Raw genomic sequence first — 22,799 nt, 5'->3', positions numbered from 1 at the left:
CGGCAGGGCCACTCGGGGATGCGACGAGCCCGGCCCGGTGTTTACTTGTCCCAACAGCGGCACCAGCTCCCTTCGTGCTGGTGGCCGGGGTAGACAGAGGGCGCAGAAACACCGTCCGCTGTGCGCTGCATGTATGCAGAGGCCTATGCGATCTGGGACGATCTGTGTCGGCCCCTCCAGGGCACCACGGAAGTCTAAGAAACTTCCCTCAGAGCGATTAGGGAGAACCCCGCTAGGCCAACACACGAGGGACTGTGTTTCTCTCTTGGTTACAGTAATTCCTGCCCACGTTGTGGCCAACGTCGCTAAGGGGGCAGGGTGGTTACTTGGATCTATTTCCTCCTCCTAACTGGACGTTCCGTCTTGTTTTCAGGCCCGAGCTGCCCCTCGTCACCACGGAGGGCCGCGCGCTCACACACCTGCTCGTCTCTGCGCTGTACTGACCCTTGCCCACTTGATTCACGGCACACACCCTGAACTGATAGGTGCGAGCTGGAGTCAGGCCGCGCACGGTGACGCCTGTCATCTCGGGGCCGACGTTTGACAGATGCACTTTCCACGGAGAGTCTGGAAGAATGAGCAAAGTGAAATCAGAACCATACGAGCACACGTCTGAATGATAACAAGTGAAGGCGAAACGCGTCCCCATAAAGTTCTCTCATCTGCTTTCCTGGGCAGAGAGAGCAGACAGCCCCGTGTGACAGAAGTGGAAACCAAGGCTCGTGGCCACATGGCTAACAGCCGGTAGCCTGTGGGCCTGGCGTGAAACTCGGGGGCCCACTCCAAGCCCAGCGTACCTCCCGTCGTCCCCCATGCTGCTGTCAACAAGTGAAGGAATTTTTTTGCTCAACCTGCATGTGGCAGTTTAAACGCAACCAAAATATTCCTCGCTCCTGCGCTCTCTGTCAGCTCACACGGTTAGGCAGATTGCAGATTTGTCTCCCAGAAAAGGATGCCGCACATGTCACCAAATGATAAATAAAAACTATATTCATTAACATTTTAATAAAAGAGGAAATGAGCATGATAAAGACAGATGGGCTGTGCATTTTGCAACCCATCTGCGTGGCGGCCCATTACAGCACCGCACCCCTGAGTGGCTTTGGCTGGAGGGAGGCGTAATGAAATTCGCAGCGAGTTTAGGATATCTTTGCACCCAGCCCGCGGGCAGGTGCGCAAGAGCGACTCCGTCAGCCAAATGGGCCCTCGCCTGGACGGCTTCAGGGGATTCTGCTGGGCTCCTACACCTTTGTAGGATTTTTTTTTTTAACAGAGTTTAAACACGCTTTTTGGCCCCATCATTTCACAGAATGATGCCCCGGAATAAACAAGACCTGGCAGCGAATTTGAACACCCACTGTCGCTTCTCATTTGGAATCGTCAGGACGCCAGAACTGTATTTTCAAGTTATCAGTGAAATGAAATGGGGAGGTCAGAGAGGGGGCTTCTTGCGGAAATCAAATTGTTTGTCTTGTTCCTTGGAAGTTCCTTGTTCCCTCCCTCTCACCCACACCGGAGATGGTCAGAGAGGCGAGGCATGATTTCCGTGATGGCGTCAGGTGAGGCTCACGTTGCCGACGCTGCGGGCTGTGGGCATGCTCCACACACAGCAGAAGAACCCAAGGACGTGACGCTCAGGACTCACAAGCCCGTGCCGGGAGCGCATCGGGAATGCACGCTGGGTCCTTGGGAGTCACCACGAAGTAGCTACAAACCGCTTCACAACGAAATGAGGCTCTCGAGGGCAGCCGGCGTGGACGCTCACAGGGAGCTGTCTACTGCTAAGCTGAAGTTAGCTGATCCCCCAGCAAAAAAGTTACGCTGCTCTGCAGCACGAAGCCAGTTGGGCTACAAAGGCTGAATCTTTTTTAATTATTTCAAATAAAGCTGCTTCCAAAAATGGCTTTCTGGGAACGCGGTCCTCACCACCAGCTGGGCATTTCAGTGTTCTTGGCCTTTGATTCTCGGTGATATAGGTAATCTACGCTTGATGAAGGTCCCCCTCTCTTTATGTTTCCTTAAAACTGCCACGTGTGCATCCCCAGTTAACTCCAGAAGACCTCACACCAATTTGCCTTTTTGCTTTGGGAGTCTGAGACCCTTCTAGAAGCACCAAATGGCTCGTGGTGATCCGGTTCGCTAAGCAGGCTCCTGTACAGAAAACAGCCATTTGTCCACACGGCCCGTGGAAGAGGCTTCTGTCGCATCCACGTAACTGGACTTGATTGGGGAGCAGGGCCCGTCCCTGCCAAGTCACAGTCCAGTGGAGATAGTTTTCATTCTGAAGACAACACACACAAGTGTCCACGGCTGGCCACCACTCTTTCACGTACAGGTGTCTATTTCTGTTTGAGTTTCTTCTGTAAAAAGGGTGGGGGGGGCAAGTCAAAACCACAGTGAGACCCACCTCCCACCCAGGGGACGGCCACTCTACAGAAAGCAGAGAATGGCCTGGGTGGGTGAGGACGGAGAGAGGCTGGGACCCGTGTGCTGATGGTGGGATGCGGAATCGTGCACCTGTTGGGGAAGACAGTATGGAGGCTCCTCTAAAGACTAAAAACAGAACTGCCATTTGGTGCAGCTGTTCCACTTCAAAATATAAACCCCAAAGAGCTGAAAGGAGGGGCTCGAAGAGCTATTTGTTATGAGCCCATCTTCACAGTAGTATTCACAACAACCAAAAGGTGGGAGCAGCCGTAGCGTCCGTGGATGGATGGATGGATGGATGGACCAAACGTGGTCTCTCTGTGCACTGAAATACTATTTAGCCTTGATGAAAGAAAGAAAGAAAGAAAGGAAGGAAGGAAGAAAGAAAAGCAATTCAAACACACACTCCAACACAGTTAAGCCTTGAAAATAAGGCAGTCACGACAGACACACAGTGTAGGATTCCACCTATATGAGGTCCCTGGAGGAGTCAGATTCGCAGACACAAGGTCGAACGGCAGCTGCCAGGGGTGGAGGGAGGGGGAGACGGGGAGTCCCGTTTAATGGGTACGGGGTTCCAGTTTTTCCAGATGAAAACAATTCTGGAGATTGGCGGTACAATTGAATGTACTTTAACACCACTGAATTGTGCGTTTAAAACTGGTTAAGACAGCAGATTTTATGTTATGCATATATTACTGCAATTAAACATTTGTTTAAATGGTAAAAAAAAAAAATGGGGGAATAACACAACTCCCAAGACAGTCATGGTGCAGAAGAGACGCGCACTGATGCCTCCAGCACAAAGCCTGGCCCGCGGTGGATCCCAGTGCTGGACATCCGGTCCCCCTCCCACCGTCCCCTTCACCCCTCCCACTTTCCCCTCCCTGTCCTGTGCCCCCAACGACCAGCCTGGCAGGGCTGGGCTCTTTCTTACTCATGGGGCGATCCCCCTGTTCTTCTCATGGGGGCAGCTCTAGGCCACCTCTCTGTCTGGACCCTGCAGCAACCCTTGCCTCTGTGTCCTGAGTCACAAGGCTCCACACCTGGGCAGACCTTCCCTTTGGAAACTTCCTCCCGGACTGCTCTAATTCGAGAGTGCCGCCTACTCGAATTAGAGCGGCACCTGACTGACACGGTGCTCGATAAAACGTCCTTTCTCTCCTTCTTCTTTTTCCGTAGAGCCTGTCAGTAAGTGGACGGCTCACCTGCTCGGTCAGGTAAACCGTATGGTGCAAGTTCAGAAGGGGGCAGAGTCAGAAGGACGGTGGGGAAGCCCGCGGACTGAGACGGTGAGTGTCGGCATGGGGGCCGGGGCAGGGGCACCCGCTGCCTTGCCCGCCCAGGTGCCTTCCCTCCCAGATTCTGCCCCGTGGGATCTGCTCCTTCACTCGGAGTATAAACAACTCCTCAAAGTGTGTAACCCCATCCGGGGGATCTGCTGATGATAGGCAACAGGGCCTATTAGTCTGCCCTGTACCCTGGGGTCCCGCTCAGTCTGCGGGCTGCATCTACAGAACTCTTTATTTATTCTTTTCCTTCTTCCTACTAGAAGATAAAAGGTCTGGCAGGAAGAGAGATTAAACCGAGCACTAATACAAATGAACCTGATCCATCTCACAGGCACTCTGATTTGTACCAAAAAAAAAAAAAAAAAGTAGTTTGGGAAGGATTTGCTCATTCACAACCCTCTGAGCTGCAAGCTTGCCGAGACTGTTAAAATTTAAATAGCAGGTCTGCTCCTGACAATCCATAAGCAAAATCCCTTTAAAAGGTTCTCCTCCAGGTCCTCAGAAAAAAGTACTACAAGATGCTGTCGGAGGGGCTGGAATGTAGAGGAGTCTTTTGATAAAGGAAACCATCCCATAAAAGTTACAATAGCTTTTTCCTCCCCTTCAGGGACGCCTCCTGCCCTCTGATCTAGAAGCCTAAGGAATTTCAGTCTTCCCCAGTCGGGCTATGAAACAAACCTCTGCTCCACAAAGAGCGTCACTGATCTTCCTGTTACCTTCAAGTGCCCAGAACCCCCGAGGAGGTCACCGCTCCTTCGCCCTGTCTACTGGTCAAAAAGCTGGTGGCTTTCGACCTTCACAAAGGTACTGGGAGCTTTCTCCAATAAAAAAGAGCATTATCATGTTCTCAATCAAAGGTATCTTAGGAAGGGAAATGCTTTTTCAAAGAAAAATTCAATTGCCACAAGAACCATTATTATTAATGCCCGAGGTCTATATGGCCGCTGGCGGTCTGGAAGCGTGTTTGCATCTGTAGGCACATGGATCTTCTTGGGGAGAAGGCATCATCTCCTCTCTGACAGATGAGGAAACCAAGACTCAGGGACACAGAAACAACTCCTCCCAAACCTTACAGGCTGTCACTTCCCAGACGTGGGGACGGATCAAACACCACTAAAGGCAGAGGAGCTGGGCTTCCAGCATCTCCTTGTGAGTGAGTGGGAAGTACCCAGCAAATGCCCAGGCACCCCTGACACACACACACACACACACACACACACACACACACACTCTCTCTCTCTCTCTGTCTCTCTCTCTCTCTCTCTCTCAAAGAGAACACACAAAGCCAAAATCCGAATGCAAATTCACTCCAGTCTCTGGGCAATAAAGGAGATGCAGGAACGCATTAAATGACACCACACGGAAGCCATCAGCCAAGCCCCAGACTTGGGACATTCTACAGGACAGACGCCCTGGCCTCTGTACCAGGCAAGGGCAGGGGAAAGGGGGGTGAGGCTCTTGTTGATGAAGCAATGGACAGACCTCATTTGGATCTGGATTTGGATTCAAAAGAATCAACTGTGAAAAGTCATTAAAAAAAAAGAAAGCATTTGAAGATGACAAAAGGAAATGAAAATACATCCCATGCTCATGGATTAGAAGAACAAATGCTGTTAAAATGTCTGTACTACCCAAAGCAATCTATACATTTAATGCAATTCCACCAGCACTTTTCACAGAGCTAGAACAAACAATCCTAAAATTTGTATGGAACCACAGAAGACCCCGAAAAGCCGAAGCAATCTTGAAAAAGAAGAGCAAAGCTGGAGGCATCACATTTCTGGAACTCAAGGTATATGACGAACCTGTAGTGATCAAGACAGTACGGTCCCGGCAGAAAAACAGACACAAAGATCAATAGGACGGAATAGAAAACCCAGAAATGAACCCACAACTCTATGGTCAACTGATCTTTGACAAAGCGGGAAAGGACATCCAAAGGAAAAAAGACGGTCTCTTCAACAAACGGTGCTGGGAAAACAGGACACAACATGCAGAAGAATGAAAGTGGACCACTTTCTCACACCATACACAAAAATAAACTCAAAATGGAGTAAGGACCTAAATGTGAGACATTTAACCACTAAAATTCTAAAGGAGAACAGAGGCAACAACCTCTTTGACCTCGGCCGCAGCAACTTTTTACTCAACACGTCTCCGGAGGCAAGGGAAACAAAAGCAAAAATGAACTACTGGGACCTCATCAAAGTAAAAAACTTCTGCACGGCAAAGGAAACAATCAGCAAAACTAAAAGGCAACCGACGGAATGGGAGAAGATATTTGCAAAAGACATATCTGATAAAGGGTTAGCATCCAAAATCTATAAAGAACTTACAAAACTCAACACAGAAAAAACCCAGTTTGAAAATGGGCGGAAGACATGAATAGACATTTTTCCAAAGAAGACATCCAGATGGCTAAACAGACGCATGAAAAGATGCTCAACATCACTCATCATCACGGAAATACAAATCAAAACGACAATGAGATACCACCTGACACATGTCAGAATGGCTAAAATTAACAACTCAGGCAACAACAGATATTGGCGAGGATGCGGACAAAGAGGAACCCTGTTACTCTGTCAGTGGGAAAGCAAACTGGTGCAGCCACTCTGGAGAACAGTATGGAGGTTCCTCAAAAAGTTAAGAATAGGACTATCCTATGGTCCAATTGTACTACTAGGTATTTATCCAAAGGATACAAAAACACTGATTCAAAGAGATATATGCACCCCAATGTTTACAGCAGCACTATCTATACTAGCCAGATTATGTAAAGAGCCCAAGTGTCCATCAACTGATGAACAGAAAAGAAGATGTGGTTTATATATACAATGGAATACTACTTGACAATGAAAAAGAAGGAAATCCTGCCATTTGCAATGGCATGGATGGAGTTAGAGAGCATAATGCTAAGTGAAACAAGTCAGTCAGAGACAAATACCAAATGACTGCACTCACATTGTGGAATTTAAGAAACAAAATAAAGAAACCTAGAGCGGGGGAGAGAAAAACCAAGAAACAGACTCTTAACTATAGAGAAAAAAACAAGGGTTGATGGAGGGAGGAGAGTGAGTGGGTGATGGGCTAGATGGGTGACGGGGATTGTGGAAGGCACTGGTGATGAACACCAGGTATTACGTGTAAGTGATGAATCACTAAATTCTACACCTGAAAATAATACTACACTTTATGTTAACGAACCGGAATTTAAAGAAAGACATTTAAAAAAAGCAACTAGAGACATTTAAATATGGACTGAGTATAAGATGATATTAAGGATTACCACTAATCTTGTTGGGTGTGATGTCCTTTACTTGAGCTATGTAGTGAATCACTTAAGGTTGAAATGACATAACATCTGGGATTGTCTTAAAAATCCTCTAGCAAAACAAACAAACGAGGTGGGGACTTGATGAAACAAATACGGTAATATGCAAATGGTACTGACAGTGAACACACGAACGAATATCCTGGACCTTTGTGTATACGTAGCACTTTTCATAATAAGAAGTTCCTAGAAAGTGACTGTTTTGTCACAACATTGCCAGCACTGAGCACTGTGACCGTATTAAGTCAGACATTTGGTAGATGAAATATGTGATTTCACTGATGCTTTGCCTTGTAGTGTTTCATATTATGAGAATGCGCGTTCTTGCATTAAAACAACTTCCCCTAGGTCACAGAGCAAGTTAAGTGGAAGAATTAAGATGCAAATTTTATTCTTTTCTTAATTCGAATTCCAGTGCTCTTTTGGCTGCAACAGTCTGAGTATTGTGTCTCCTAAAATATAAGCTTCAGGTTAGAATAAGAATGGCTACCCTTTCAAGGAGCCGCCCACAGGATGAACTCCACCAGAATCCGTTTTGCTCATTGGTAGATCCTGGGCACTACAAGAGTGCCCCACGTGAAGCAGGAACCCAATAAATATTCGTTCAGTGAAAGCACCTGCCACGTCCTGGGCACTCTGGGTAACCGTGTCACACACTGAACCTTCATAGTAACCTCATGGCATTTATGATCATCCTCTTGCTCATGCAAGGAAAGGCGGCACTGACCCACGGATCACGATCTGGTCCTTCCACCGTGGGGGCAACTCCCAGACGGAGGCAACTTTGTTCTTTCGATGTCTCTCTACTGGTCATAATGAGTGTTAAAGCTCACAAGTCAAGGGCTTGGTCACAGAGATGACCCAGAAGCAGAGCTATGCTCCTGGCCCAAAGCCTTCGAGGGTTCAGTCATGTGGCTCTCCTTCCCCACACAGGGCTGTTTAGACACTAAGTGGAAGTTCTCTGGGCTTCTTGGTAAGGTACCGCACTCTCGGGGCGGGCGCTTGGATGACGCTGTACTTCCCGGTGCTTAAAGCTTTAGCCTCTCCAGCACCCACAGCGATAAGGTGCGTTGATGCCCCTCCCCACCACGTGAAGGGAAAGGAATGGCACTTTGCTTCGTGCTCTTCCTTCCGGAACCCCAAAATGCTGGTCTAGTCATCAGAAAAATATCCACAAATCCCAACCTGGTGATGTCCTACAAAACACCTGAGCATCAGTCCTCAAGGCTGTGAAGGTCGTCACAAGTCTGAGAAACTGTCCTGCTAAGAGGAGGCTAAGGAGACACAGCGGCTAAATGTGGTGTGGTGGCCTGGACGGGGTCCAGGGACAGAAGAAAGACATTCGTGAAAAACTGAAGGAATCCTGAATAAAGCACGGACTTTAGGTAATGATAATACGTCAACATTCATTCATGAATTGTGAGGCAGGTACCACACAGATGCAAGATGTCATAATAGGGGAAACAGGGTATGGGGCTTTTGGAAATTCTCTGTCTTCACAATAATTCTGGAAACCTAAAACTCCACTAAAATAAATCGCAAGAGAAGAAAAGGCCTGTCAGAGAGTTGGTGAGAACCAGGAAGGAGAGGGCAAGCTGTGGCCCACAGCGCAGGACTCGCGTGGGAAGGCCCTATGTGGTGTGCAGGAGAAGACAGCCGTGTGTGTGAGTTCACACGGGGAGGCCCGGATGGCGGACTCAGAGCCTTTGCAGAACAGAGTTTCAGGCCACCGTGATCGTTCCCGACGCTGGAGCCCTGGAGGACGGGCCGTCCCAGATGTGGCTCACTGGCACCTCTCAGTGTCTGGGGGGCCTGCTGGCTTTGGGGGTTGGTGACAACAAGGGGCCAGGTCCCCCACAGCTGTAAACAGTCACCACTGAATGTGCGCAGGGTAGGAGGCTAGCGTCAGCTCTGGGAGTCGGAAGGACGGAGGGACCTTGGGCTTGGCCCGCACCTGCACTGGCCCTGCCCAAGGCCCGCAGAAGCCCTTTAGGTTTTGAATAGATTACCATAACAGGGCTCCAAAATTACTGAGCCATACAAATCCTGAGACCACCCAGGGAACCGTATGCCCGGGAAGTAATACAAAAAGGTGGAAAAAAATACATACATATAAAATATGTACTATGTTAATTATATATAAATTATATATACGTGTATAAATTATGTATATAATTATATACGCATATATAAATTATACATATATAATTATATATAAGTTATAAACACACATAAATTATTTATATAATTATACATACATATATGACACAATTATATACAAATTATATGTACATATATAAGTTATACATAAATTATATATGTATATATAAATTATAATTATATACGCATATATGAATTATATATATAATTACATATAAATTGTGTATATAAATTATTTATATATAAAAAATACATCATAGAAAGTACGAATTCATTAACGAAAATCTGTAAAAGAGAATAAGAGCAGAAAATAAAACAAAATAGGCATAGATCCATTCTACAGTCTTTTAAAACTGTTTTCAAGATTTTTTGAGTGCTTTGTGCAATTATTTTCAAGCTTCTCGGAGAGCAGTCCGCCCTACGTGTTGGCGTCCAGCTCACTGAGCTGCGGGATTGAGTGTGGCAGGACGGCTACCGTTTGCTCCCCTACGTTGAAGTTCCCGCCGTCCCGTGAGAGAAGCGTGGTTTCTGGGCCTAGCCCGGGCCCAGTGAGCTGGCACCCCAGGCCCCTCTCCCACTCAGGAGGCAAGCATGCCCGGCGTCAAGCAGCGGTTTCTCTCGGCCTATTCAAAGGTCCTGTGGACACCGGGAGAGAGGCAGGAATGCTAACTAGTCCTGCAAAGGTCAGGAAGATCCTTGTGCGGGGCTCTGGTTAGAACTGGTCTCCAGAACGGCAACACTCGAATCAGAGGGGACGCCGCAGCGGCCCGTTTGTGTCAGGTGGTGGAGAATCTTCAGCATGGACACTCTGGAAAGGACACGACCAGGTCCTCGGGATGGACGGGACTCCACCGAGGCGGCACACATCTAGCACAGGTGTCAAAGAACGCTGTGGCTCGGGCCTGCTGTGGTGACCCCGGGAGATAAGGCTGAGGCTTCGGGAGGGCCGGCCATGATCCGCCAGGTTGGCCGGGGCCGAAAGACACAGACCTGAGTCAGGGAACTTCACTAGACTGGGACAGGGTGGGAAGCAGGCGGCTGCTGCCCAGCCAGGACGAAACCCCAAGGAGCAGACAGGTGAAGTACGGTGTGGTTCCCCACCTGGGGAGGGTTCCGTGGCAGACGTCCCCTGAGAAACAAGCAAGTGTGTGGGGCTGGATGGGAAAAAATGCACCGAGTTTGGCCTTCGAAGTTAAGAACAAAAGCACTGAGCATTTGGGAAGTAAATGAATCTCCCTTCCTCACGAGGGAACATGGCTAAGGCAATGACAGGAAAGGCTTTGGGACCTTACATGGTTCACATCTGAGGGACTGGGGCCTGTGAACTGTGGGTAAGACCCCAAATGTGCCTGAGGCTCGGGTCCACAAGGGGACACACACTCCCGGCGAGGGCCTGAACTGGAGAAGCCATTTGCTTCGGAGAGGTGGAAAGAAGCCAGGAAGGCTGGAGGCAGGGACTGGACAAACCCAGAAGCGTAGGGGGAACCGAGCTGCGGGCAGGAGCCATACCGTGACGGTGGCAGTGCACCCCCCACGACGGACAGCTCAAACCCTGGCTGGCCGGTGACAGGGTGGAACTGGGGGGCCCTCTCCGCATAAAAGGGGCCCCCAGCTTTAGGGAAGACACATCCTAGGGCCACTGGTATTCTGCACTGAGTGGTCACAAGGGGCAGACCTGTGCATCAATTTGCATCGGTGTGGGACAGGCTTGGGAAGGGCCCCCCACGAGGTGAGCAGAGGCTGTGGGAGCCTCTGTGGGCTCCCCGCCCACCTCCACATCTTGCGGAGTACAGAGAGAGAGAACCCCCAAGCCCTCCACCTCAGCCCCTCTCTGGGCCTATGACACAGCAGGATAACAAAGATCAGTAAATATCTGGGACACTGGGACAGTAAAATCCTGCATGGATTTTAAAATGGGAGCAAATGCCCTTAACGCGAGGTTCCGTATGCAAAAGCCCAAAGAAAAATGAGCTGAGCCATAAAATACTTCCTAACAACTCTGAGGTTGTTAGAAAATACCTGTATGAGCTACGTTTAGAAGACGGCATTCAAACGATTTGAAGCACAGAGAACAAAGTCTCAGCAACTTGGGCAAGCAAAACGGCACAAAGCCATCGGCTTTTAAGTGCGTCATCGCAAGCGGGGATGAAGATGTTCGACATACTGTGTAGTGACAGTCGGGAGCGGCTTCCACACGGAAGCAAATGAGCTCGTGGGGAGCAGTGCGCAAGACAGCTGCCCGGCCCTGCCTGAAAAGACACTGTGGCCACAGAAGAAAGAGCTGAGCCACACGGCCTCGAGATCCTCTCTGCGGAGGAAAAAGGACCCTTTCTGCCTCTCCTAATAATGCCGGGAAGGGGCTCGGGAGAGGCCCCGGGCCCCAGAGAATGCCCTCCAAAAGCTAGCCTCCGACCAGCCGTGGACGTGAGGTGCCCCACTCAAGAAAGCAGTGGCCACTAGAACGTTCTCTACTCGAGAAAAGACACGCCGCCTGTGGGAAATCGCCACCTCAACCCCAAAGCATCATCTCAAACCCAGCACGCTCCGGCCAGGCTGGCCGATCATCCCCCCAGACTGACGCCTCAGTGCGGGCTTGCAGCCCTCCGGCCCAGACCCGGGGTTCCCGGCCGCCCTTGGCCCTCTTCCTTCCAGGGAACTCAGCCATCAGTTCAGAAAAAGCAACCTCCCTGCTCTCTCCTTCCGCCTCTGAACCTCACACCACCACAGCCAGGTCCATCCACCAGCTTCTAGATGTGCCCACACGGCGTCGCTCAATGACTTTGCATGGCTCTCGATGGTTTAGGACTTTGGTCTGGCATCACTTGGTCCCTCTGTGTGTGGGCGTGTGTGTGTGTGTGTGTGTGTGTGTGTGTGTGCGCACACGTGTGCAGTCTGCTTTTATTTTTTTTAAGTTTATTTATTTATTTTGAGAGAGCATGAACAGGGACAAGCCAGAGAAAGAGAGAGAGAGAATCTGAAGCAGGCTCCACACAGAGCCTGAGGTGGGGCTCAAACTCACAAACTGAGATCATGACCCGAGCCCAAACCAAGAGTCAGACGCTTAACCCACTGAACCGCCCAGGTGCCCCTGGAGGTCTGCTGCCTTTAAAGAAGATTTAAACATCATTAAGTGAAAATACACATAAAATTGGATATAAAATAAAAACACAAATCCAAAATCACGAAGGAGGGGAAGACAGAGGGATGTTGGGAGCACCCGGGATGACTCAGGTATCCAGCTAAGCACTCAGTTTAGCTTCGGGCTTCCTGGAGGCCAAAGGAAAAAGCACCGTGCTGGATGGCAGAGTTTGAAAAGAAAGCTGCGGAATTGCTCAGGAGAAACAGACATGTCTTCACGGCAGAGACGCCGGCCGCAGGGACGACTCTGCCCGAGACCCAGCGAGAGAGGCGGAGACCCGGATGTGTTCTTCCAACCTCATGTTTCTTCTGGCACGTTTTTAGCAAAGAGCAAGTACGGTATTAACTTGAGGGAGACAGTGTTCCTTTCCAAGTTAAGGAAAAATACATTAACTTCAACCTTGAGGCTCAGGCACCTCATGTGGTGATGGTGACCAAGTTCCCCACCGCGTCACCTCTGAAAGGCGCATAGAAGATGGTCCTCCGGGAATCTGTGTCAGGGCCGTGGAGCTGCGGGATGCTCGTGTGTGGAAGGTGTAGGGCGTTGCTAAGTGGAATGTTAGTATTTTAGGGATAATTTGCTTAGAAAGAATACATTTCCATAAAAATTTAAAAAATCAGAGGAACCACGAATGGGAGAAGGAATGTATTAAACGATGAAAAACTTGTTTCAAATCAATATCATATTCATTTCTACGAATTTCAGGAACAGCCCAATCCAACGTATGGAGGAGGAGGGCTGCCGAGTGCCTGCCCTTGCCGGAGAAAGACTGTGGAGAAGGGTCAGGAGGGAACCTCCCGGTCTGCGGAAACATTTCGTACCTCATTTGCGGTACGAGCTATGTGCTGTGTATGTATTTGTAAAACTCGCTTAAGATCTCTGCATTTCATGATATGTAAATTATGCATCAATAAGCAACCAAAAGTCAATATCATGTATAACAATAAAACCCTGGTAGATATTCCACTGAGATCAGAGAATGAAAGAGAGGCACTACTGTGCTGATTATTCTTTCAAATTATTCTAACCCTGTAAGTTTTATTTTATTTTTAATTTAATTTTATTTCAGAGAGAGAAAGGGAGAGAGCATGAGTGGGGGAGAGGGGCAGAGGGAGACAATATCTCAAGCAGGATCCACCCTCTGTGCAGAGCACAAGGCAGGGCTCGATCCCACGACCCAGGGATCATGACCTGAGGTGAAATCGAGAGTCGGATGCTCAACTGACCGAGCCACCCAGGCGCCCCTACCCTGTGAGATTATTTTTTTAAAAAACAGGAAACAATAAGTTTCTATTACTTGGAGAAGATATGATTGCCTACCTTGAAAACAAAGAGGACCGATTGGAAAATCATTAGAATAATAAGAGAATACGGAAAGTGGCTGGATGGAGAACACTGGAACCAGGGCCGTAGCCACGGCCCAAAATTTAGAACTAGCTGCCAGACAGAATAGAAAGGAGATCCCATTCTCAGTAGCAGTAAGACGGAATCTTAGGATGACCTCAACAAAAAAGTGTCAAACCAGTGGGTGCAAACCTGCCAACTTCCCTCGACGATTCAAAAAAAGAGCTAATGCAACGGAGAAGCATGTTATTTTCTGGATGGGAAGACAGAATCTCCAAGAAGTCAGTTCTCATCAAACTTCTCATAAGCTTAATGTCACTAAAAAGTCAATGGGACTATTTTTGAAACCTGACAAAATAATTCCGATTTTTTTTTAAAGAAAAATAAACAGGCAACAAGAACTAGCAAAAATCTGATAAGATGAAAGAACTTTGCTTTATCAGCAATTAATACACATTTTGGAACTAAAACAACTAAAATATAAACCAGGTCAAAAACCAGATGATGGGGGCGCCTGGGTGGCGCAGTCGGTTAAGCGTCCGACTTCAGCCAGGTCACGATCTCGCGGTCCGTGAGTTCGAGCCCCGCGTCGGGCTCTGGGCTGATGGCTCAGAGCCTGGAGCCTGTTTCCGATTCTGTGTCTCCCTCTCTCTCTGCCCCTCCCCCGTTCATGCTCTGTCTCTCTCTGTCCCAAAAATAAATAAAAACGTTGAAAAAAAATTAAAAAAAAAAAACAACCAGATGATGAATCGATGATCCAAATAAACCCCCCTAAACAAACTTTTATATAAACAGGGCCTCTTAATACATAAAAAGGGACACATTCATAAATAAATGGATTATTCAATGAACTGTGTTGGGAAGATGAGGGTCATTTGGAAAAAATAAAAATTCTAAGTTCAAACTTACATCTAAGTTCAGATGAGTTTTTAAGAGTTAAATGTGTGAAAAAGTAAAGGTTTAAAAATCAGATGAGAGGAGCCTGGATGGCTCAGTCGATTAAGCATCCGACTTCAGCTCAGGTCATGATCTCACAGTCCATGAGTTCGAGCCCCGCATCGGGCTCTGTGCTGACAGCTCGGAGCCTGGAGCCTGCTTCGGATTCTGTGTCTCCCTCTCTCTCTGCCCCTAACCCACTCGCATTCTGTCTCTCTCTCAAAAATAAATAAACATTAAAAAAAATTTTAAAAAACCCAGATGAGAACTTATAGAACATGTATTTTATGCTTACAAGTGTTGAAGTATCCAAACATAAAAGCAGCGAAATAAATCGTAAACGAAAATACCAATAGATTTAACTATATAAAAACCAAATACTTCTGTATGTCAAAAAGTAATACACAAAAATCAAGAGTAAAAAGTAAATTGAAAAAATACGTGTCACAGATGACAGGAAAAAAACCCTAAGGCTTTGATACAAAAATAGAGGAAAAGAAATTGACAGATCATAGAGACAAAGCACAAAAAAGCCAAGGAACTTGGAAAAATGCGTTCAGGAGGATCAGTAATCAAAGGATAGTGCGAAGTAAAAATCCTCTGAATGAAAACATAGGAGAATATCTTTGTAAACTGGGGAGGAGGAAAAGTATTCTTTAGTGTTTCCTTCTGGATATTTTCACGTGCTGACGTCCTGCCTTTGCTGGAGACCTAAGGGCCTGGTTTGCCTATTGGGGGATTCGATATGGCTGCTAGTGCTACTTGGAGCAGGAGACTGGGGACAGCATCACCCACCCCCAGGGGGAGACCTGGGACACCACCCCCACAGAGGGGGAGAACCGGGAACAGCACACCCCCCAGATGAGGAGATCTGGGAATAGGGCCCCCGGAGAGGACACCTGGGGGCCGCTCCCCTCCCAGAGGAAGAGACAGGGGGCACCGCTTGGAGGAAATGCTACAAGGGAGTTGACCTGAGACAGAAGGTAGGAATGGGGAGAGAATTCCAGACAGGCTGAGCGAGGGGCAGCGGCACCGGGAATCAGGCGTGTTCAGGGGTCTATGAGCCACACCTTGTCGCTCAAGCATAATCAGCGAAGTGAGTGGCTGGAGGTAAACCTGGAGAGGCAGGTGGCAGGCGGACGGAAACAGTGCTGGATACCACGCTCATCGGCTGAGAATCTAGACTTTAAGCGATGAAATCTCTACATAGGAAAGAGGGCTGGCTATCTGGCTAGAAGACGGGCTTGGGACTAGTGTCTGAGCTGTCTGGAGCCCTACGCGCTCTGGGGGCCCTGAAGCAGATTACGGAGGCACACGAGGCTCACGCGCAGCCCTGCCGTGGCGCCTCCTCTGAGGGGCCACAGGGTTTCGAGGGGGAAAGGCCTTCGCTGGGGCACATGTGTGTTTGGAGGGTTCCCGCTGGCGTCTCGGTGAGGGTGGGCCTGAGGAGGCGACGTGGAAGGACTCAGGTGATGGGGAGGCAGCCAGTCGGGGCAGAGGTGGCGGGAACGGAGAAGGGTCACGGGCTGGACAGACACGAGGTCAAACGACAGAAGTTACTGAAGATTTATGGAGGACGGGGGACGGTCTGTGTTTCTAACTTGGAGAAGAAGCTACTTGGGGGAAATGTGATGAGTTCTAGTATGACAGTTTGAGTCTGCTGAGCCCGTGGGTCAGCTGGGCATGAGTGTCTGGGGCCCAGGGCCGAGGTCAAGGTCATGAATACGTATTAGGGCGGCAGCTTGGGGGTGACAGGTGAGCCATGGCGGCACGGGGGTCACTGCGGGGGGCGGAGGGGTGGGCACAGGTAAAGACCTGTGGGCTGAGCAAGCAAAGCAGAGAGTGCCAGCATTTGCGGGGAGGAAAGGAAAACGTGGGCGGGATGGCCCGAGAGATGGAAGGATAAGGGTTAAGAACCAAGAGGGGGGCGGGAGTCGAGCTAAGGGAGCCAAGTGCTGTGCGTGGAGGGGGTCCAGAGCACAGGTGCACCGCCTTTCAGGACGACCACGACCACGACCACCCGCCGCCCGTCTTTCAGGACAGCGATGTTATAGCTTCCATGGGAAGAGCGGCTGGTGTGAATGAGAGATGAGGGGGTGTCTCTCCGGTGAGGAGGGAAAAGCCAGAGGGAAGCAGAGCTGGAAGAGAGAGGGTGGACAGGCATTAAGTCCCGGAGGACCTGGGGCAGAGGGGCCAAGGGCGTGTGTGGAGGGCAGGAGTTCAACTCGCAAGGGACTGTAGTGATTGCTTTCACTCTGTGCTTGAAGTAATTTGTCAATTTTTTAAAGATTTATTTATTTATTTTCAATGTTTATTCTTGAGAGAGAGAGAGAGACACACACAATGCGAGCAGGGGAGGAGGAGGGGAGGGGCAGAGAGAGAGGGAGACACAGAACCCGAAGCAGGCTCCAGGCTCTGAGCTGTCGGCATAGAGCCCGATGTGGGGCTTGAACTCAGGAACCACAAAATCCAGACCTGAGCTGAAGTTGGACGCTTAACTGACTGAGCCACCCAGGTGCCCCATTTTCTAAATTTCTTTTAAAGAGAGAGAGAGAGAGCATGTGAGTGGGGGAGAGGGGCAGAGGGAGAGAGAGAGGGGGAGAGAGAGGGGGGAAGAGGGAGAAAGAGAGAGGGGGAGAAGAAGAGAGAGGGGGAGAAGGAGAGAGAGGGGGAGAAGGAGAGAGAGGGGGAGAGGTAGAGAGGGGGAGAGAAGGGGAGAGGGGGAGAGGGGGAGAGAAGGGGAGAGGGGGAGAGGGAGAGAGAGGGGGAGGGGGAGAGAGGGGGAGGGGGGAGAGAGGGGGAGGGGGGAGAGGGGGGAGAGGGGGGAGAGGGGAAGAGAAGGGGGAGGGGGAGAGAGAGAGAGGGAGAGAGAAGGGGGAGGGGGAGAGAGAGAGAGGGAGAGAGAAGGGGGAGGGGGAGAGAGAGAGGGAGGGAGAGAGAAGGGGGAGGGGGAGAGAGAGAGATTGGGAGAGAGAGAGAAAGAGAAAGGGAGGGGGAGAGAGAGAGAGAAATTGAAAGAGTCTTAAGCAGGCTCCATGCTTAGCATGGAGCCCCACGTGGGGCTGAATCCCACGACTGCAATCACGACCTGAGCCTAAATTAAGAGTTGGATGATCAACCGACTGAGGATCGACTCCGTCTGATCCTCGAGCTGAGCCACCCAGGCGCCCCAGTTTCTAAATTCTTACCAGTGAGCATGCCTAAGTTTAATAATCCGAGTTACAAAGTTATTTTATATTTTAATTAACTTCAAATATTTTAAGGCGTGATGGCCAGACCGTAACTACAAATACCCACGTCTGTTAAAAAACTGAGAGAAGAACTCAGTGGAACGACATAACCTGGATTTTTTGTATAAGTGGGTTTGTCACTCGCGACTACGTGCCGGGGGACACGAGCTAAGGCTGGGAAAAATTCACGGGAAAGGGACCATCTCTCCAGGTGGCGAAAGACCTCAAGTATTGTATTCGAGCCGTGGAAGGAGGGCCTTCGTCCAGTCCCGCTCACGGAACACACGAAGGGCTCAGCTTGGGGCACAGACTAAGCCAAGTGCCGCCTCTCCCAAATACCCGGGTTATCACGGAAGCTCACGGAAACCCTTGCAGGGCTCTCATCCAAATACCAAACGAACACATCCTAAAGGTTCTGGGTAGCTCATTAATTCACGAAGGAGCCAGTAAGATGCTACGAATGTATCAAGAGGGAGTTCAAACGGCGCACCTGTGTCAACAATCAGCAACGCCGAAATGAATTCACAAACAGGTGCGAGCTCGGTGGGTCACTATCTCCAGGGCCACAACTAGTGACTCCAAGAACCACTGATAACCAGACGCGATGTATTTGCATTTCTATGGACAAGGATGATTTGCATTACTTACGTTTTCTCCGAGGCCTGGGGAGCTGTAACACAGCTCGAAAGCAATGAAAGGTGCCGGCCTCTACGGAGTCAGAGAGCCCCGCAGCCTGCTGCAGGAGCTGCGTGGTTATCTGTGTTTGATCTGTCTCCGAGTCCACTTCAAAGCCTCGCGCAGGGCCTTCCGGCGCTGTCCCGCCTTATCGTCATAATCTCAAAGAAAGATTACTCTTGATCCAATTCAACGAGCACTTAAGAGACTGGGCCAAGCACTCTCGCTGTTCCCTGCAATTCTCCACCAGTTTACGGGGTCCGTGCTATCAAGCCGCAAGAATCCCTGTGCCCTCGTAACGCAGGCCCCCCAGGCTCCCTTGTCTCCCACTAGACCCCATGTGTTCTCAGCACCCTCCTCCCCCAGTCATGTACCTCGAACTGGGTCTTGGGACACTGCTGCCCTCCTTGAGCCCCGGCTCGGCAAGGAGACGTATCAAACTCTGCAGAGTGAGGCGATCCACAGGACGCCCGTGAGGGCCCAACACGCTCTCCGTACGGGGTTTCAACTCCAGGCAAATGCACGGACAAAGGCTCAGCTTAAGCTCCAGAGTTCTGCTCCATAGAAGCTCTGGAGAGACCTCTCGAAACGGCTGGCATGTGGTGAGAGCAGGTGCTGCAAGGGGCCTGCCCCCCCCCCTGCCTCCACTAACCAGGCCAGTCTGGCCCCTGCAGGAGGCCGGGTTTCCAGGAGAACGGCATCCCAATCAGCCTGCCAGGGGAAGCTGGCTGCAGATGGTGTCCCAAGTAGCCGGATGGATGGACTGCTGGATGGAGTCATTTAGAATCGCCCACTTGCACAGCGTGGGGTGTAGGCCAAATATAATTTCCATTTTACCGTATTGCTGCTAAGCTGTTCTTTCTGACCATAATTAGCTAGCCTGTTCGGCTATTTCTTAAGGACACCGCTTCCTAATAAAAATCCAAACCAGATCCTTGGCCCAGGGGACAGTGCTGATCTTCCTACTGGCCGTGGCTGGAAGGCGGACAACAGGGTGGACAGCTTCCACATAGCCCGCACTCGTATCCCATGCAGTAGAAATCAGGATCGGCCCAGAGACGACCACCTAATCCACTCTAGATTTTTCGTGTAATGATAATAATGCTTGGGGCAAAAATAATAATAGTGTAGAATACTCTAGATTCTTCTATATCACATGCTCTGGAAGAAAACCAGATGGGAGTCTCAGCCAGCTCCAGAAAGGTCCAGGCAGGAGAGTCAGAGGCTAATGAGGGACTAATCATGTTCTTAGGACCCTCTGCAGTGATGTGAAGGGACTAGACGCCCAGAGTCATCCCGTCTGAGCCAGGCTCTCTTGTTGGCCATTACGGGTACAAGGAGTATTGGGCCCAGTCCGCCCTTAAGGAGTTCAGTCTTGGCAGAAGGCACACCTGCAGACCAGCAGCTATTACATGTGGGACTAAATAGTCAAGGGGAATACATGGAGTGGTGTGGGGACTTTCGGTCTGGGCACGATGGGGTCGTGGATCAAGGAGAGGTTTAGAGGAAAGCCATCTTTGAGCTGGGACATGAAGACCGAGGAAGAGTCACCACCCCCCCCACCCCCCACCCCGCAGACACTCTCACACGACCCGGCGACCTTCCGGCCCAACACCCCTGTCGTAGTCCCTGCGGAAGCTGGCTGCCTCTGAACGTGCCTTGAGCCTCACGCTTTGGGGCTGATGCTGCCCCTGTCCTCTGCCCGGCCCAAGGGTCGAGGCCTGTCCCCTTTGGACACTCTCTGATTGACCTCGCACTCCCCTAGCACCGGCGCGTACCTCGGTGGGAGCTCGTTATGGGGCAGGACGCGGTGACGAGCCTGGCCTTCCCCCTGCCGTTAACCAGCGGGGACTGGTCACCTCGGCTCCGCATCCCGGCCCGCGGCAGAGTGCTCCGCGTGAAGCAGGTGCCCGACGAGGACCTCGTGTGGCGTGAAGGGACAGATGGGTGGAATGAATGACTGCGTGTGAAGCCCGTGCCCGATTCGAGCAAGATGCCCGACTGGCGGAGCCGAGAGCTCCCGCAGTTTGATGAGAAAACAGCTGGTGTGGGCATTTTGAGGCAGTGTCTTATTTTAGTAAATCAAGGATGGTCAAGAACCTGACTTCCAGGAGGGGGTCTAGGACTGTAACCTGAGTCCACCACAGGGGGCGCTACCGGAGAGACCTGAGTCGGTTCACCTGCTGAGTGCCTACCGAGTGTTAGGGACCCAGGACACAGACACGAAGGACACCCGGGCCTGGTCTCTGCTCCTGTCTCACTCTCTCCACGCAGACCATCGTCCGGCCCCACGCTTCTCACAGGTCGCCTGACCAGAACACCCTGAGGAAAACCTTACCTTCTCAGGTGTTTTTAATAAATACTGCCAATGACTCCCCTCTGAGCAGACAGCCGTGTATAGACAGGTCCCCATTCGCACCCTGACCCCCGATGGGAAGGAAGAGACCACATCGGCCATCAGAGAAGCCTCTGGCAAGGGGAAGCAGGGCCTGGGCATCGGGCACCTCGTCCTCAGATGGTGCTCAAAACGGAGGCCGTCGTCGCCAAGGGTGTAAATTTAGAGACGCAGGAGTTGGGACTAAAATGCCCCTTCTGGGACATCCCTCCATGGACTGGTTTGGGAGGTGCCCAACGCAAGTACGGGCAGGTTCACGGAGCGGCTCCCTTTAATCTCTACACAGACCAGAACCCAAGGCCACCAATGCCTTCACCTCTGTCATTCGCCACCGAGGTGTGAGAGAGAAGCATTTGCCCCGTGAGACTTCTCTGTAAACGCCTGATACTCATTAAGAGCAGGGCCTCCGGAGGCAGACAGCCTGGGTGGAGTCCCGCCCTCAGCCACCGCTAGCCGTGTGACTTCTGGCCAGGGACTTACTCTGCACGTCGGCGCCCTGAGCTGTGAAATGAGCATCAACCAGTGCCTGCTGGGGCATGGGCATGTGATGATCTGAAGGAGGATACAGCATCAGGACGGAGGGGAAGTACAACAGACAATTAGCAGAAGCTCAGTGAATTAAGTCAGCAATTACAGAAGAGCGTGCGAGCTGGCGAGCGCCTAGGAAAAGCGGTCACCAAGACCGTAGGACGTCTCTGCCTGCAGAACTGAGAGGGCCAGCGAGCCATGTGGACTTTGGCCAGGCTGACTCAGGTTTCAGCAGAGGGCACCCCGAGAGAGAACCATTCCCAGCTGTCCTGGAACAGGGACCCAATGATAATGACAACGTCGCCATGAGACAAGCCAGGGGCCCCATGATGTTGACCGTCACAGGAGTCCAGCTCCTTGTGGCCTGGCTAGCTCCTCGCTGGGGGAGGCCCAGGAGGAGTTTGGAATAACGGCCGAGGGAGGACGCTAGCTTGGATGGTGAAAGCTTACACTGAGCCAGTGTGCTGGAAAGGGTCTTCAAGGAGGTGACAGTGAAGGGTGACGGTCCAGCCCCGTGAGCATTCCAGACGAGGGAAACGGGGCCATGCGGGCAGCCCATGAAACCAGCGTGGCTGGCACATGCTGGGCACAGAGCAGAGTGGGAAGGGGGAGGTAGGTGACAGTGCTCAGGCTCTGAGGAAGGTTTCCTTCTAAGCCCTGTGGGGGCGGGGGGAGATGTTAAGATCAGTGTCCCTGCCTGGGTAAGAATGCTTTGGAAGAGAAGAAGAGTAGAGGCAGGGGCACCAGTTGGAGGCTGTCCTGGTGACAGAGACCGGGCCCTGCAGAGCTGTGTCCGAGAACACAGAGCGCGGATGTGGGCGTGGGGTCGGGTGAGGAGAAAGGGGCCCAGGGCCATTGGTGGCGTTCGTCACCAAGGAGGCCTTGGGGCTGGAATGGAGATTAAAAAGGCTGCACCAAGGCACTGAGGATGGTCAGGGTTCGAAGGAGTTGAATTCACTCTGGAGGAGTGTGGGAGACCACTGGACAGAGACATGGAGGAACGGGGCCCTGAGCGTGACTCTGGAGGATTAGGATGCTGGAGAACCCAGATGTCAAGGAAAAGACGCCCCTTGGAATCACAGGGATGCCCTGACTTCCCAAGAAGAGAGTGGAGGGGGCAGGAGAGGAGCCACCGGCCCACAGAGAGGAGGGGAGAACGGTGGCAGGGCGGGGAGCAAAGCCAGCTCCTCCTGGCGGAGGCCAAGGCGTGGGGGAAGGGAAAAGGGGAAGGCCCAGAGAATACTTAGCCCGCGTCCGAGCCAGAGGAGACAGGCAGAAACGCTAACTAGTGCTGTTGTTGGCTCCCAAGCAGCCCCAGGGGGCGGCCCTATTCCCCGCA

At 50.9% G+C, this 22,799-nt stretch overlaps 1 protein-coding gene across 1 annotated transcript in view; it reads right to left on the bottom strand.

Annotated features, from left to right (window-relative positions):
* The window catches only part of SDK1 (sidekick cell adhesion molecule 1), an 883,215-nt gene that overhangs the window by 182,350 nt on the left and 678,066 nt on the right, over positions 1-22,799 (bottom strand). Inside the window, exon 15 of the mRNA XM_043561368.1 lies at positions 420-567. Coding sequence (XP_043417303.1) covers positions 420-567 — 148 coding nt within the window. The remainder of the gene's footprint in view (positions 1-419; positions 568-22,799) is intronic.

This window comes from Prionailurus bengalensis, chromosome E3 (genome assembly GCF_016509475.1).
Source record: "Prionailurus bengalensis isolate Pbe53 chromosome E3, Fcat_Pben_1.1_paternal_pri, whole genome shotgun sequence".
Classification (NCBI taxonomy): domain Eukaryota; kingdom Metazoa; phylum Chordata; class Mammalia; order Carnivora; family Felidae; genus Prionailurus; species Prionailurus bengalensis.
Note: the sequence above shows the minus strand (reverse complement) of the source record. Positions and strands in the feature narration are given on the sequence as shown.